This window comes from Balearica regulorum, chromosome 1 (genome assembly GCF_011004875.1).
Source record: "Balearica regulorum gibbericeps isolate bBalReg1 chromosome 1, bBalReg1.pri, whole genome shotgun sequence".
Lineage (NCBI taxonomy): Eukaryota > Metazoa > Chordata > Aves > Gruiformes > Gruidae > Balearica > Balearica regulorum.
Genome location: NC_046184.1, coordinates 85,898,225 through 85,911,440, shown reverse-complemented (window position 1 = coordinate 85,911,440; position 13,216 = coordinate 85,898,225). Strand labels below are relative to the sequence as shown.

The 13,216-nt window shown below is 47.6% G+C and overlaps 2 protein-coding genes across 3 annotated transcripts; one reads left to right on the top strand and one right to left on the bottom strand.

Moving 5' to 3' along the window:
* Positions 1 to 4,432: 4,432 nt before the first annotated feature.
* Positions 4,433 to 10,584, bottom strand: PHB2 (prohibitin 2). Of its 2 annotated transcripts, none has more exons than XM_075763368.1 (9): positions 10,388 to 10,584; positions 10,222 to 10,306; positions 10,028 to 10,107; positions 9,749 to 9,933; positions 7,763 to 7,892; positions 7,174 to 7,277; positions 6,667 to 6,744; positions 6,057 to 6,133; positions 4,433 to 5,006 (listed from the first exon to the last, which is right to left on the bottom strand). In XM_075763368.1, exons 1-9 carry the CDS (start codon positions 10,512 to 10,514, stop codon positions 4,973 to 4,975), a joined length of 900 nt encoding a protein of 299 aa, XP_075619483.1. In that variant the 5' UTR covers positions 10,515 to 10,584; the 3' UTR covers positions 4,433 to 4,972. The 2 variants fall into 2 exon arrangements, with proteins under 2 accessions (XP_075619483.1, XP_075619490.1); XM_075763375.1 differs by having other exon boundaries at positions 4,433 to 5,834; positions 10,388 to 10,572.
* A 144-nt stretch (positions 10,585 to 10,728) lies between these two features.
* EMG1 (EMG1 N1-specific pseudouridine methyltransferase) lies at positions 10,729 to 13,026 on the top strand. Its single transcript, XM_075763402.1, has 6 exons — positions 10,729 to 10,905; positions 10,985 to 11,086; positions 11,426 to 11,567; positions 11,948 to 12,006; positions 12,194 to 12,343; positions 12,708 to 13,026. The coding sequence occupies exons 1-6, from the start codon at positions 10,777 to 10,779 to the stop codon at positions 12,819 to 12,821; spliced, it is 696 nt and encodes a 231-aa protein (XP_075619517.1). The 5' UTR covers positions 10,729 to 10,776; the 3' UTR covers positions 12,822 to 13,026.
* The last annotated feature ends 190 nt before the right edge of the window (positions 13,027 to 13,216 follow it).

Below are 13,216 nucleotides of genomic sequence, written 5' to 3'. Positions count from 1 at the left end.
CGTTCAGCTGCAATCGTCCCCCGCTTTGGTGCGGGGACCCTAAGACTGGGGTCTCTCCTCTCAGTTTAGAGCACAAATCCAGATGACAGAAGGAGCAGAAAAGAGGAGGAATGCAACATACCTTGAACTCTGTTCCACATAGCTTGTAAGATGGCAGCAGTGGCCAATGTGCCTGCAAGGTGCCGTACCTGCCTGGGACCTGGCAAGGTGAAGCAGCTACCAGTCTGTACAAACCAGCTGGAAGCAGGCACTGCCTCCTTGTGATCCTGCTGCCTGCCAGAGGACATGCCCATACTCATGCAGGAGGGAACATGAATGATGCGAGGCAGTGGCAGGGTGATGTGTAGGATGATTTAGGCAACCTCAGCTGTTCCCTGCTTTGATCTGCTGACAAATCCATAAACAAAGCCAAGGCAAGGTTGGTCAGCGTACAAAGGAGCAGACAAGCTCTATGGATGTTGTAGTCATTTCAGCCATACTAACAGAACAGCATTCCCCAAGCCAGTGCCGCATGGCATAGGTACAGCAATACAGCATGTCCAAGATAAAAGACCGCATCCTGAGAAAAAAACAATTTCACCCTATCTCTAGGCAATTGGCAAACTTATGAGGGACAAATCACAGCACCAAGGACGAGTACTGCATGGCATCCTCTGTATGCTAGGCGGTATTCTCCCTCTTCTTAGCTACAAACTCTGCCTCAAGCAAGCAAAGGCAGAAACAATGCCACAGCGTCAATTCCATCCTTATTGAGTTCAGCAGCTGTTTCTGGAGCATGTGGCTGAGAAAGCTGCCTGGGATACAGACACATAATCTGAGACACAATATATTGGGAGAAAGGACACCACTTGCTGTCATTTGACATGGCAGAAACTTGGTTGGAAGCGGTCGGAAGACAGACGGTACTTTGCGAGCAGACCCACTTCCCCATGCGCTGGATTTCAGCTTCCCTTAGCCTGTGAGCCAACAGGGATATGCATTTACCGGCTGGCTCTGAAACTCTGCTGCCACTAGAGGAAAAGGCAGGAAAGGGATCGGGGGGGGGACGGGGGAGACGGGGGAGACACCACAGCGGGACGGTGGGGGACAACGAGGACAATGGACAGAGAAGAAAAGCTGAAAGATGAGTGGAAGCATACTGTGTTTCACCTCTGAATGATACCGGATAACCTCTTCTAAGCCACGGGCCTAAAGACCCACTCTCAGGAAACACCTGCTTTTGCTTTAGACTCTAATCCACCTCCTTAAAAAGCTGCCACAGCCTAAAGCAAAGCATACCAATGGTTAGCTTAAACTCTACCCAAAGCATGAAAACGATGACATCTTGTGGAGCAAATTCAGGTTACACTGAGAACGTCACTTGATGTTTAAATTCCAGAGCTTAATGAGTCCATAACACCCACTGAACAAGAACTTTCATGATTGTACATCAGGAAATGCAGCACTAAAATAAGCAGCCTACCCTGCTTTACACTTAGGCATTGTTACACACAGATTACTTTTTTGGGTGGCTGGCTGAGAAAGCATTTTCAAAGCTAGTTCAAAAAATTGGTGCTACCTTGGTGCCACAAGTCAAGACATATGGCTATTAGCTATGGCTCTGATTTCCAGTGAGTTGTAAAACCAAGAATCCATAGATTATGTCTGTTCCTTTAAACAGCTTGTGCTGTGCTTCGCCTGCCTAAGAGGTCCCTAAAGGCCTCTCCTCTTCATTGGAGAGCTTAAAAGTTGGAGTTGTTTGTAAATAGAGATGGTTGTTTGTAAATACAGATGGTCTCGTGGGTGGCTGTCTTGGCCATCGTGATTATGAAATAGTTTGAGTTCAAAATCTTTGCTGATATAAGAAAAACTGTCAGCAGACAGTAGCATACTACCCTGAATTTTGGGAGAGCAGACTTTAGACTGCTCAAGGAACTAGTTAGTAAGGTCCCCTGCGAATCTGCTTTTGAGGATATCAGAGTCCATAAATGCTGGTCACTTTTTAAGCGCCTTCTCTCAAGAGCACTTGAGCAGGCAATTCCAATGTGTCTTAAGCGAGGCAAAAGGCTGGCTTGGCTGAGTAAGGATCTCCTCCTGCAATTTAGGTGGAAAAAGAAAGTGCATGGACTTTGGAAGGAAGGACAGGGTACACAGCAGGACTACAGACATGCTATTTGCCACTACAGGGAGAAAATTCATATGGCCCAAGCTCAGTTGGAGTTGAAGCTGGCTGGTACTGTGGTGGATAACAGAAAAGGCTTTTTAAAGAAGTATGTTACAGCAAAAGAAAACATTCGTCCATTACTTGATGTTGGTCACCTCATACCCAAACAGGGATGAAGAAAAAGCAGAGACGTTTAACATTTTCTTTGCCTCTGCCTTTAACACCGATGATGGGCCCTGGGAGGCCCAAGGCCCTGGGCTGGAGGACCGCAACTGGGGGACTGATAAGCTCCCAGTTGACTTTGAACTTGTACAGGATTTGCGCCTGCAACTGAATGCACACTTCTATAGGGCCTGACAGGATTCATCCCAGGGTACTGAAGAGCTGGCCAATGTTATTGAGAGACCTCTCTCTGTTATTTATCAACAGTCTCAGGAATCTGGAGAGGTCCCAGTTGACTGGAAGCTGGCAAATGTCATCCTAATTTTCAAGAAGGGCAAGAAAGATGACCCTGGTAATTACAGGCCTGTCCATTTCACTGGTGCCTGGTAAAATTATGGAGATTCTTCTGGAAGTTATTGAAAAAGACCTGAAAGACACTGCAGTCATCAGCCAAAGCCAGCATGGGTTCACAAAAGGAAAGTCATCCCTTAATCTTTCATGACAAGGTTACCTGCCTAGTGTACAAAGGGAAGGCAGCAGATGCGGGGATTTTTTTTTATTTTAGCAAAGCTGTTGATACTGTCTCACACAGTATCCTTCTGGACAACACAGCTAGGTACGCACACAATACAGTAGGTGCTCAATTGGCTGATGGGTCAAGCTCAAAAACTTGCAGCAAATGGGGTAACATCGACCTGGTGGCCAGTCACTAGTGGTATTCCCCAAAGCTCAGTTTTAGGGCCAGTTCTCTTCAAAGCTTTTGTCAATGACCTAAACACAGGAGCCGAGTACACACCAAGTTTGCCAACAATACTAAATTAGGAGGAGCTGTTATTCCCTCAAGAGGACAGAGGCTTTACAGAGAGATCTTGATAGATCACCATGCTGAGCAATCACCAACTGTATGAAACTCAACAAGAACAAATGTCAGATTCTGCACCTGGATTGGTGTAATCTTGGATGTACATATGGACCGGGGGACAAGAGGCTGGAGTGCAGCGCTGCGGAAAGGGATCTGGGCGTTTTAGTCAATGGCAAGGTCAATGCGTCAACAACGTGCCCTGGGAGGCAAAAGGGCCAACGTTATCCTGGGGTGCAATAGGCACGGTATAGTTAACTGGTCAAAAGCAATGGTCCTGCTATGCTCAGCATTGGTCCAGCCTCACCTCAAGTACCATGTGTAGTTTTGGGCTCCACAATGCAAGGAGGATATAAAAATACATGTCCAAAGGAGGGCAACAAAGATGGTGAACGAATTCTGAGGAGCAGCTAGGGTTGTTCAGTTTAGAGGAGACTGATGGCTGACCCCAATGCTGTCTACAACTTCCTCATGAGGTAAAGGAGAGGGGGAGGCCCTGATCTCTTCTCTTGGTGTCCTGCAACAGGACACAAGGGAATGGCTTAAAGCTGCATCAGGGGAAGTTCAGATTGGATATTAGGAAAAAGTTCTTCATTGAGAGGGTGGTCAAACTCCCCAGGAAAGTGGTCATGGCCCCAAGCCTGTCTGTGTTCAAGATGCGTTTAGGCAATGCTCTTATCCATGGTTTAACTTTTAGGTTGCCCTGTGGGCAGTGAGGAGTTGGACTCAATGATACTTGTGGGTCTCTTCTGACTCAGGATATTTTACGATTCTATGATTCTGTGAAATCTCCCAAGTCCTAAATCTGGTATAGGGCAGCCCAGTGAGACAGGGAAAAAGCTGGCCCCTGAAGCAGACAAGACTGTGCCTTGGTAAACCAAGCACAGAAGAGTTAGTCAGTGGAGGAAGATTTCTCCTATACTTTTGGCCAGGAATGTGGGGGGGGGCAAAAACAAGCTCTAACAACGGAAGTCAGGACATAGTACATACATGCTGCTGTGACATGGAAAAGCAGGTAAGCCTGTGGTCACCTCCAGCATCTACAGGCAGCTAAGAAACGGGCCTTGGTCACCCATGAAGCTATATGAGCATTCGCATCTGCTCATTCTCTCCCTGCCCTGTGATTTCTCAATGAACAGGAGGTTATTTCCCTTGCTCCTTTCCCCCGCAACATCCCAATTCTGCCTTCAACCAAATAAAAACTCTATTCCACCTCCCCCATAGAAAATAACCTCTTCTTCTGGCACTAAACACACTTGGACACAGTATAAATTTCAGGGGGTTTAATTTTTACAAATGTTTGAAAGAATCACTGAGCAGACAGTGACATAAAGATATTCCAGCAGTGACAGGCACCCAATGAATGACATTTTCTTGAATTCAGTCCCAGGTTCTCTTGGGATCAAGAGTGAAAGAGAAACAAAATTTACTCAAAAAAAAGCCTGGTGCTGATGGCAGCAGAACTCCCTCGCTTGGCCAAAAAGAATTCTGATTTTACCCTACAGAAATCTAAAAATCAAGATTAGAGGTCGATTACTATATCCACATGGGTTAATACCAGTAAGCACCCTTGCCCCCTCCCCAAATTTAACTGGTGGGGTGAGAAAGGGATTACAGCTTCCTAATGGCAGAGCCCAATCCCATAACTGGATCAGCACAGATGGAGCAGGGGCATGGGAACCAAATCTGGCTACTGGATTAACAACTTCAAAGTGAGGGCAAACAATACTAGTGGAGGGAGTTCAAAGCTTCCTCACTCATATCTTCTGCTGGTCAGCGCCGGTGGTTCTAGCAGGCTTTAGTTTCTTTCATTTCTTCCCTTGTTTGAGTAGGAGACTGTCACTGAAAGGGAGACAGAAGTGAGTCATTACTCCAGAAAGCACAAACCCAAGTCAAACCAGACCCCTGCTACAGACTTGGGGGCGCAGGGTGTCACCCTCAAAGGATATGGACTTCCAAGTCTGTCCTACTACATACTTTTCTCAAAGACCCTTGAGCCTCCTGGGATGAATAAGACACAGAATTTGGTCAGAGGTAAGGAAGAAAGATCTTACAATCAGAGATCCCACAGAAAAGAAACCAACTCTGGCTTCCTTTCTTGACTGTAAGGAATCTAAACTTTTAGCCGCATGCTATTAGCTCAGCTGGCGCTGCCTTGTCCAGTAAACAGTGGACAGATTGGACAAAGTCACCAAACTCCTCCCAGCCCTGAAAGCAGGGAATGGGGTTTTCTAGCACGGGCTGGAAAGCTTTTGGAGAGTAACAGGAACATCTTCCCTAGAGATCGTTACCCCTAAGCAACACAAATTCCTACGGTCATCTAAATGCCTTCTTAAAGCCTTCTGCCGCAAATGCAGGATGCCCTGTACACGTGGGACAGATCAGAGGACGCTCCTCAGTTACTCCTGCCTTCCCCATGCAAGGTTCTTTATGGGACACACACAGAGCTCCAATTACTGAGCACCTCCTACTCGATGCAAATGTTTGTGTGGCCCCTGCAAGGAAGGCTTCAAGCTTCACATCACAAGTGGGAACTGAGATAGAGGTGGAATAAACTTCCTGTGGCCAGAAAGACTCAAGCCAGAGACATCCCAGGCACCAGGCAAACATCAACACCCTTGTTCCAAGTACTAACAAAAAGGATCAAAATAAACAGTGCCTTACCTTCCTCTGTGTGTCAGGAGATGCAGTAATAGGGGAAGGAAGAAAAACAAGAGTAAATTGATTAGATTTAACAAAATATCAATTTCCACAGTAAGTAAGACTGCTCCCTACTTGTCTGTGTCCTCTGGCATCAGGCTTCTCTCAGAGAAAATATCCTGAGAGCGCTCCCGAAAGGGGACCAGCTTCACAGGTAGGGTGCAGATAAATCCAGCCATCTGGCCCCTTTACCTGGTGAAGCCCTCATCCTGCAGGTTCAGTACCAAGTTATCCGCTGTGAGATACACACGGTTTTGTGAGCCAGCAATCTGAAAAAGAAAACCATTACAGAGATGGCAAACATAAGTATATATGCACATGAAGGAACAGCCCTAATAAAGAACCTATAACCCCCTCCAGACACAGCACTCTTGTTTTATTCACTTAAGATCTCAGTTAAATCAATGCAATTCCCCAGAACAACTCTGTAACTTCCTGAATTCCCATCCCAGCGCCATCAGACTTTCTAAAAGAAGCGCTCATTCTGTCTCCCTGTCAGACAGACCTTTGACCCCAAGCTTATCTGTTCCCTTTGCTCAGCCTGCAGGAAACCAGGAGCTTTTGGTGGCTGCAGCTGAGTGTAGGTGATGGAATCTGATGTGGATCTGGCCTTGTCATACAGAGGGCATGAACTCCTAGCCTCACATCTAATTGCCGATCATTGCAAGTTAAATCTCAAGCTCTACTTGAGGAGAACAAAGATCAGGACAGGGCAGGTCACATTCGCCTTAAATTCATCATGTGGCCACTGGGCTGGGAGAACAGCACAAGGACAAAGGAAATTCTGTGCCTCATTGCTCACCGTTTTTGAGATGTTTTGAGCAGCTCGGATCTTACGTAGCTTGATGTAGCCTGGATTCCTGCTCAGAGCTTCACCGAGGTACAGGAGAGCAAAAGTTAAGGAAAAATCTGCTAAGAGAAGTTACCTACCCTCAAGGAATTCTTCCTAAGCCATATCATCAAATACCTTAGCAATCTCTATCCCAATAACTCGGGCCTTTTGGCAGGCATATTTTTACTTCCTCAAATCAAGAACAACATTATGGATTATGGTCACATACAGCCAATAAAAGTTAAACCTTAGAACAGGGAATGAAGGCTTGTGGCCTCTGCTCTGACCTGCAATCTCACTCCAGCCAACTGTAGGAAAAAAAAAAAAAAAGAAGAAAAAAAAAGTAAAAAAAAAAAGTGACCCACTTGAAGCTATCACCTGATAACACTCTCCTAAGCATGAGCCCAATGTGACAGATTCTCAGGAGACTGCCAAGCTCACAAGCCCCATCCCACAAAATCTCCCAAAGCAGGATATCATCTTGGCAGCTGTAGCTTCCCCTTCAGCCTGGACAATCTTCTGTTTCTGCTCCTGCTTGGCCTTCTCCACTAGGAACTGTGCACGCTGTGCCTCCTGCTGGGCTGCAGAGAGAACGGCCAAAAGCATTTGAACCAGATCCCATTTTCTGAGCCCTCCACCAGAAGCCTACAGCTGAGGCCTGGGGGCTCCGCTTTCGAAAGAACTGATGGCATTCTGGTGCCATAACCACAAACAAGAAATGTATCTAGGCATACTTTACTTTTTCTTAAATAAAATCAACAGCATCCAGGCCCTCTAAACATAATCCCCACAGTAAGGGACAGAGCCCCAGTCTGAAAAGGAACCCTACAGTCTTGGGAACTCAGTCCAACTGATGGTCGATCCCATGAGCTATGACCCAAAGTTTTCTGATAATACTTGTAAAATAACCTGTTTAGCACCATTACTAAGGTGGCTGAGATTTATAACTCTGTAGCTGCATCAATACAAAAGCAATGACACACTAGCCCAAATTCTGCTTCCTTGTTTAATAATTCTATGAAAAGGCAAAGGCAATCCACCCTTTCCAGGCAGAAACTGAACTCACCCACTTGCTTAGCCTCCACAGCTGCTGTGTATTCACGACTGAAACTAAGCTCTGTGATAGCCACATCATCCAGGATGAGGCTGAAATCCTTGGCTCGCTCTGTCAGTTCTCGTCTAATGAGCAGAGACACCTGAAACACAAATAATAGCAAAACCAGTACCAAACACAGGCTGCTTCTCACTTCCTGTGCACTCCAAAAGTGAAGCACAACTGCTCTTCACAGTTCATTCACATCGGGCCCAAGAGACGTTACCTAAACCAAACCCTAAACATTAATACCATCTCTGAATCTGCTGCCTCTAAAGAACGCTGCATATCCGTAGCTACCTACCACATTTTCAAAAGTATATTAGAGCTTATTTATAGTTATCACTTTACTGTACTATACAATTAATACTGCAAAAAATAAAAACTTCCTGGAAGTTTTTTTGCTTTCACGTGTTATCACATCTAGTTCCACAGTTCCTGCACGTTTTGGCAGCATGTATTTCGTTCTCCATCTTGGATTTGCCGCTGTTTGCAGTTTGACTGTCTCTTTGTATTTGTATTCAGAGTAAGAAAATAAAATCATCACCCCCCACTACTACACATTGTAGATGCATCACATTTCTTAATTACTGTAGCTACTTGTGTAGTGTGGCTACTCCACTTTTTCAGTGGATGAGTGTTGTTGGTAGATCTTTTGATTTATTCACTTCTGAGTTATCTTTAACTTGCCAGTATCGTTTTTAGGCAGGCTGAGGAGTCCTGCACCAAATATTGACATAAACAGAATTATTGCTACAGTATCACATCCTTGACCAGTCTAGCATTTGCTGCTACTTTTACTGCAGCTGTTTCTGGGCAGAATTGTAAAATGATGCCTGAATCCTTTCCTGAGTGAACTGCGAGTACGTAACTATGTAAAGTCACTTAATTTTCTTCTGATTATCAATTGCTTCAATATACATCACAATAACGAACACTAGATGAATATATGACAAGAAGGCAAATTCAAGTCAGTTTGTTCAGAAATTTCAGAGATACTGAAGTCTTCATTGCTTCCACTAAACCTAAATCCCCTGTAGACATTGTTTCTTTGCTGTTACATCCTCCCTTTTCCACTCATTCTCTTTATACAAGACCATTAAAAAATCCCTTCAGTGCACAGCATGTGGCCTAGCACAAAACCCTGAAGTCCCTGCTGTGAATCAGTTCTCACAACAAGACCTGGACACTTAGTTCTACTCTTTGCTTTTTTTCTTGTCATGGATCAGCAGCTAGTTAAGAGATGATTGTTAAGAGATGAAAATCTTTCTGACAATTTGTCCTCTTTAGCAGTCTCATGCAGGATCTCCTCTAAAGCCTTTTAGAAGATCAGCAACTTCTCTGCCTCAGCTGTCGTAGGTGACATATATTCTCAGAATCCCTGGCAAGCAAATTACCAGAAGACAAGCTTTCAGGTACAAGCTTTTATAAGCTAAATATTTCTATTATTTTGTAACCCACCCAGATTACTCTCTAATCTTTCTCTAAACAGAAATATTTGCTACCCTTCTGTAGCACCCATTATTGAAAATTTACTGCTTTGTTAACTGCTCATCTACTTTGTTTTTCAGATTGTTTAGAACTGTTTGACTTGCTCTGACAGCTCTTCTGAGACCCATGAAGGGCCAGACATTTGTTTTTTTAAAGCCAGTTCTACTGTTACCTGTAGATGATGGTGTAAGTCAGGTCTCCCTCCCCCATCATTACATTATGGTGCATTTTTGCATTCTATGTACCAATTAATCCCGTTTTCTTCTCAGAAGCTAGTGGTGCAGCCTTAGTCTTTGTATCGGTATTGGAATCAAACTGTAAGCGGGATACAGTTCCACGCCCTTTCTGTTTGGATGCATCATCCACCAGTCTAATATATTTACCCTTCATCTGTTAGAACGTTCCCCATATCCACAGTTTAATTCTTTCTTTGCAATCTGAGTGTAAGTTTCCTCCAGAAAAGTTCACCTGGGCTCTCTGAGTGATGAGCTGTGAAGCGTTAAACTTGGCTACCACGCTCTTGAGCACTTCGTTAACAATGGAAGGCAGGACTCGCTCCTCGTAGTCCAGGCCCAGGCGCTGGTACATACTGGGCAGCTCTGCAGCATTGGGGCGTGTGAGAACACGCAGCGAAATGTTCACCATCTGCAAATCTGAAGAGGAGAAAGAGACGTGAGCAGGGCCAGCGCCGCAGCCGGACTCCCGCCCCCTCCCACCCCGTGCTCCGGCCTGCGGGGCCGCTCTCACCTTTGGAGCCGGTGGGGGAGGAGATTTTCCGTGGCCGGGCTCGAATGTCGTAGATGATGGGGTACTGGAACCAGGGGATCCTGCGAGGGGCGGGAGGCCCGTTACCCGGGGGGCGATGGGGACAGCGCGGGCACCCGCAGCGGCCGGGGCCGGGACCGCGGGGCCGGGCTCGGGGCGGGGGAGCTGGGCCCTACCTGAAGTGCAGCCCCTCGGCGAGGATGGTGTCCTGCTGGACACCGCCGATGCGGTTGAAGAAGATGGCCCGCTGCCCGCCTTCCACTGCGGGGAGAAGGGGTACGGTCAGCGCGGGAAACGGAGGAACCGGGCGCGGGGAGGGGGGGGGGCGTGAGGGGGACTCACCGATGAAGACGGACTCGCGGACGCCGTAGGCCAGGGCGCCGGCGCCCAGCAGCAGCTTGAGGGCGGTGCCGACGCCCCGCGGCCCGGCCGGCAGCCGCCCCGCCAGGTCCTTCAGGTTCTGCGCCATGGCCGCGCCGCGCCGCGCGCCCCGCCGGGAAGGACACCGGAAGCTACCGCCTCCAAGGCGCTCCGGCGGGAAACCGCGGCGCAGGAGGCGTCACCGCCTTCCGGCGCGGCCGCACGGCTTTCCGGAAGTGGTTCCGGCCGGAGCGAGATAAACGGGAGCGTCCCGGGCGCCATGTTGGGTGGCCGCAGCGGCCGGTGGGCGGGCTGGGGGCGGGGCGGGGGCGGTGCTCCCGGAGCCGTGTGCCCGGTGCCGCGGTAACAAAATGGCGGCGCCCAGGCGGCCTCGTGAGGAGGGGATGGAGCCTGAAGACGCTTCTCTGGAGGCGAAGCGGCCCCGTGGGTCGCGGCGGCTCTTGGTGGTGCTGGAGGGGGCGAGTCTGGAGACCGTGAAGGTACGGGCGGCGGGGGGGTCTGGCCGGGCCGGGGGCGGCCGCGGGCGCTCTTGCCCACCTCTCCGTGCTTTGGCCGTAGGTGGGGAAGACGTTCGAGCTCCTCAACTGCGACAAGCACAAGGCTCTGCTGTTGCGGAACGGCCGGGACCCTGGGGAGGTGCGGCCCGACATCACCCACCAGGTACCGGCAGGGTCCGGGCAGTGTCTGTGGCGGTCTGGGCTGCTCGGGGCGGCGGGCGGCTTGAGCGGAGTTGTCCATCAGCATGGGGGAAGCCCGTGCCCCTGGAACGGGGGTGAGGTTGGCCTTACCCCATATGTTCGTGGCTTGTGAATTGAGTAATTCTCTTTATTTGGTTGTGGGATTGCTTTCTGTCAGCATCACAGTAGAGCTTGTGTTGCCGCATAACTCCTCTCTGCCTCAACATTGGTCCCTTCTGCATTTGTGGGGCCTGACCCTCAAGTTTTCCAAGAGTCCTCTTTCTTGCAACTTTTTCCACTACTGTGTGTTTTTCTATTTCAGAGTCTCCTGATGCTCATGGACAGCCCCCTGAATAGGGCTGGTCTCCTGCAGGTTTATATCCATACCCAGAAGAATGTTCTAATTGAAGTCAATCCCCAAACCAGAATCCCAAGAACTTTTGATCGATTCTGTGGTCTTATGGGTAAGTGATTCAAACTTTATACCAGCCACAAAATACTGCAGGAAGGTGGTTAGGAGTGAAGAATTTTGGGAAGAGTCAAAAAGTTGCACCAACCTTAAAAATATGAAAGTGAACAAAGTGCAGAGAAATCAAAGTGTCTTTTTGTGATTTCCAGGATGCATAGTCCAACTATGTGCTCCTTAGCACAGCGGGGAGTGTCTGCATGAGGCTGTGCTAGCAGTAAAATAACTCACCCATCAGTATTTCTTAGGACCGCTTTAAAAGATGCTGGGAACTCTAAAGACAGACTTTTTGTCTACTGTAGCTGTGATCACTAGGTAGAGGATAGGATTCCTCTGGCAAAAGAATGGATAGCTTAACTGATTTTCTTCTCTTGTCAGTTCAGCTGCTGCATAAGCTCAGTGTTCGAGCAGCTGATGGGCCTCAGAAGTTGTTGAAGGTAAACATTCTTTAACTGTTCGCAGGTAACATCGCAACATTCCTCCTCTGCAGCTAGTGATGTAGGAGTGGGTTTAGTTTGGTGGGATTTTTTTGATTGTTTTGGGGGTTATTTTGTGTGTGCAAAACCATGGATTTAGCTATGTGGCAGGGTCTCTTACTTCTATGCCCCTATTAACTTTCTACAGGTGATTAAAAACCCAGTCAGTGATCATCTCCCTGTGGGCTGTATGAAGATAGGTACCTCTTTTGCAGTTCCAAAGGTGTCAGATCTGCGTCAACTGGTTCCTGCAGCGGAGCCAGTTGCCATTGTTGTGGGAGCTTTTGCCCACGGTTCGGTAAGTGCACTTATCCCTTACTTAGAGTTGTAAAAATTTTTATCGGCATAGGTTTCAGTCTTGTTCTTGGCATGTGGGGTTTTTCGTTTTTGTTTTCTTTCTGCTCCTTTTTTTTGCTTGGTTCCCCTGTCCCACCCCCTTTTGTTTCCCCCCAGGTAGGCCTGTCAAAAACAGGCCCCAACATTGCCACACTTGGGACTTTTCTCCCTCCTGAGGGCACTAGTGAGGGCTAGCAGCTGTCCTGCTGTATTTAATTGTGGCTGTATTCAACCTTGGAGAAATATCATGCCTCCCCAACCACTGAAAATAGATGGGGCTAAGTGAAAACTTGCAGCTTATTATTTTTTTTTTTTCCTTCCTCTAGGTCAGTGTTGACTATACAGAAAAGATGGTCTCCATCAGCAACTACCCCCTCTCTGCTGCCCTGACATGTGCTAAAATTACTACTGCCTTTGAGGAAGTTTGGGGAGTAGTATGAGCTGCTGCTGCTACTGTCATGGTGGACTCCTAGACAGTGACTCCACATCTGGAGAGGCTCTTTTACTGAGGTGTGGACCTGGTGCAACTTTGAAATTTCCTTCCAGGAGCCCATCTTTCATCCTTGTAACTTCTGGAGCAAAGAGACTTTAAAAGGACTGCCCCACCAACCTTTTTTTCCTCCTATTAAAGGTTGCTTTTGCTAAGAGTGCTTGTGTATTTTACTTTCTTGTGTTTAATATGTGGGCAGGCTTGATCCCTTTATAGCAGGGACTCAGCCCAAATTTGTCATTGTTGTGGTTTTACAGTCATGGAACTGAAATTCTTAGCTGTGCCCTGCTTGCCCTGCAGCTGAAGTTACTCGGTCCTGTGGCATCACTTTGCTTGGGAGTGTGT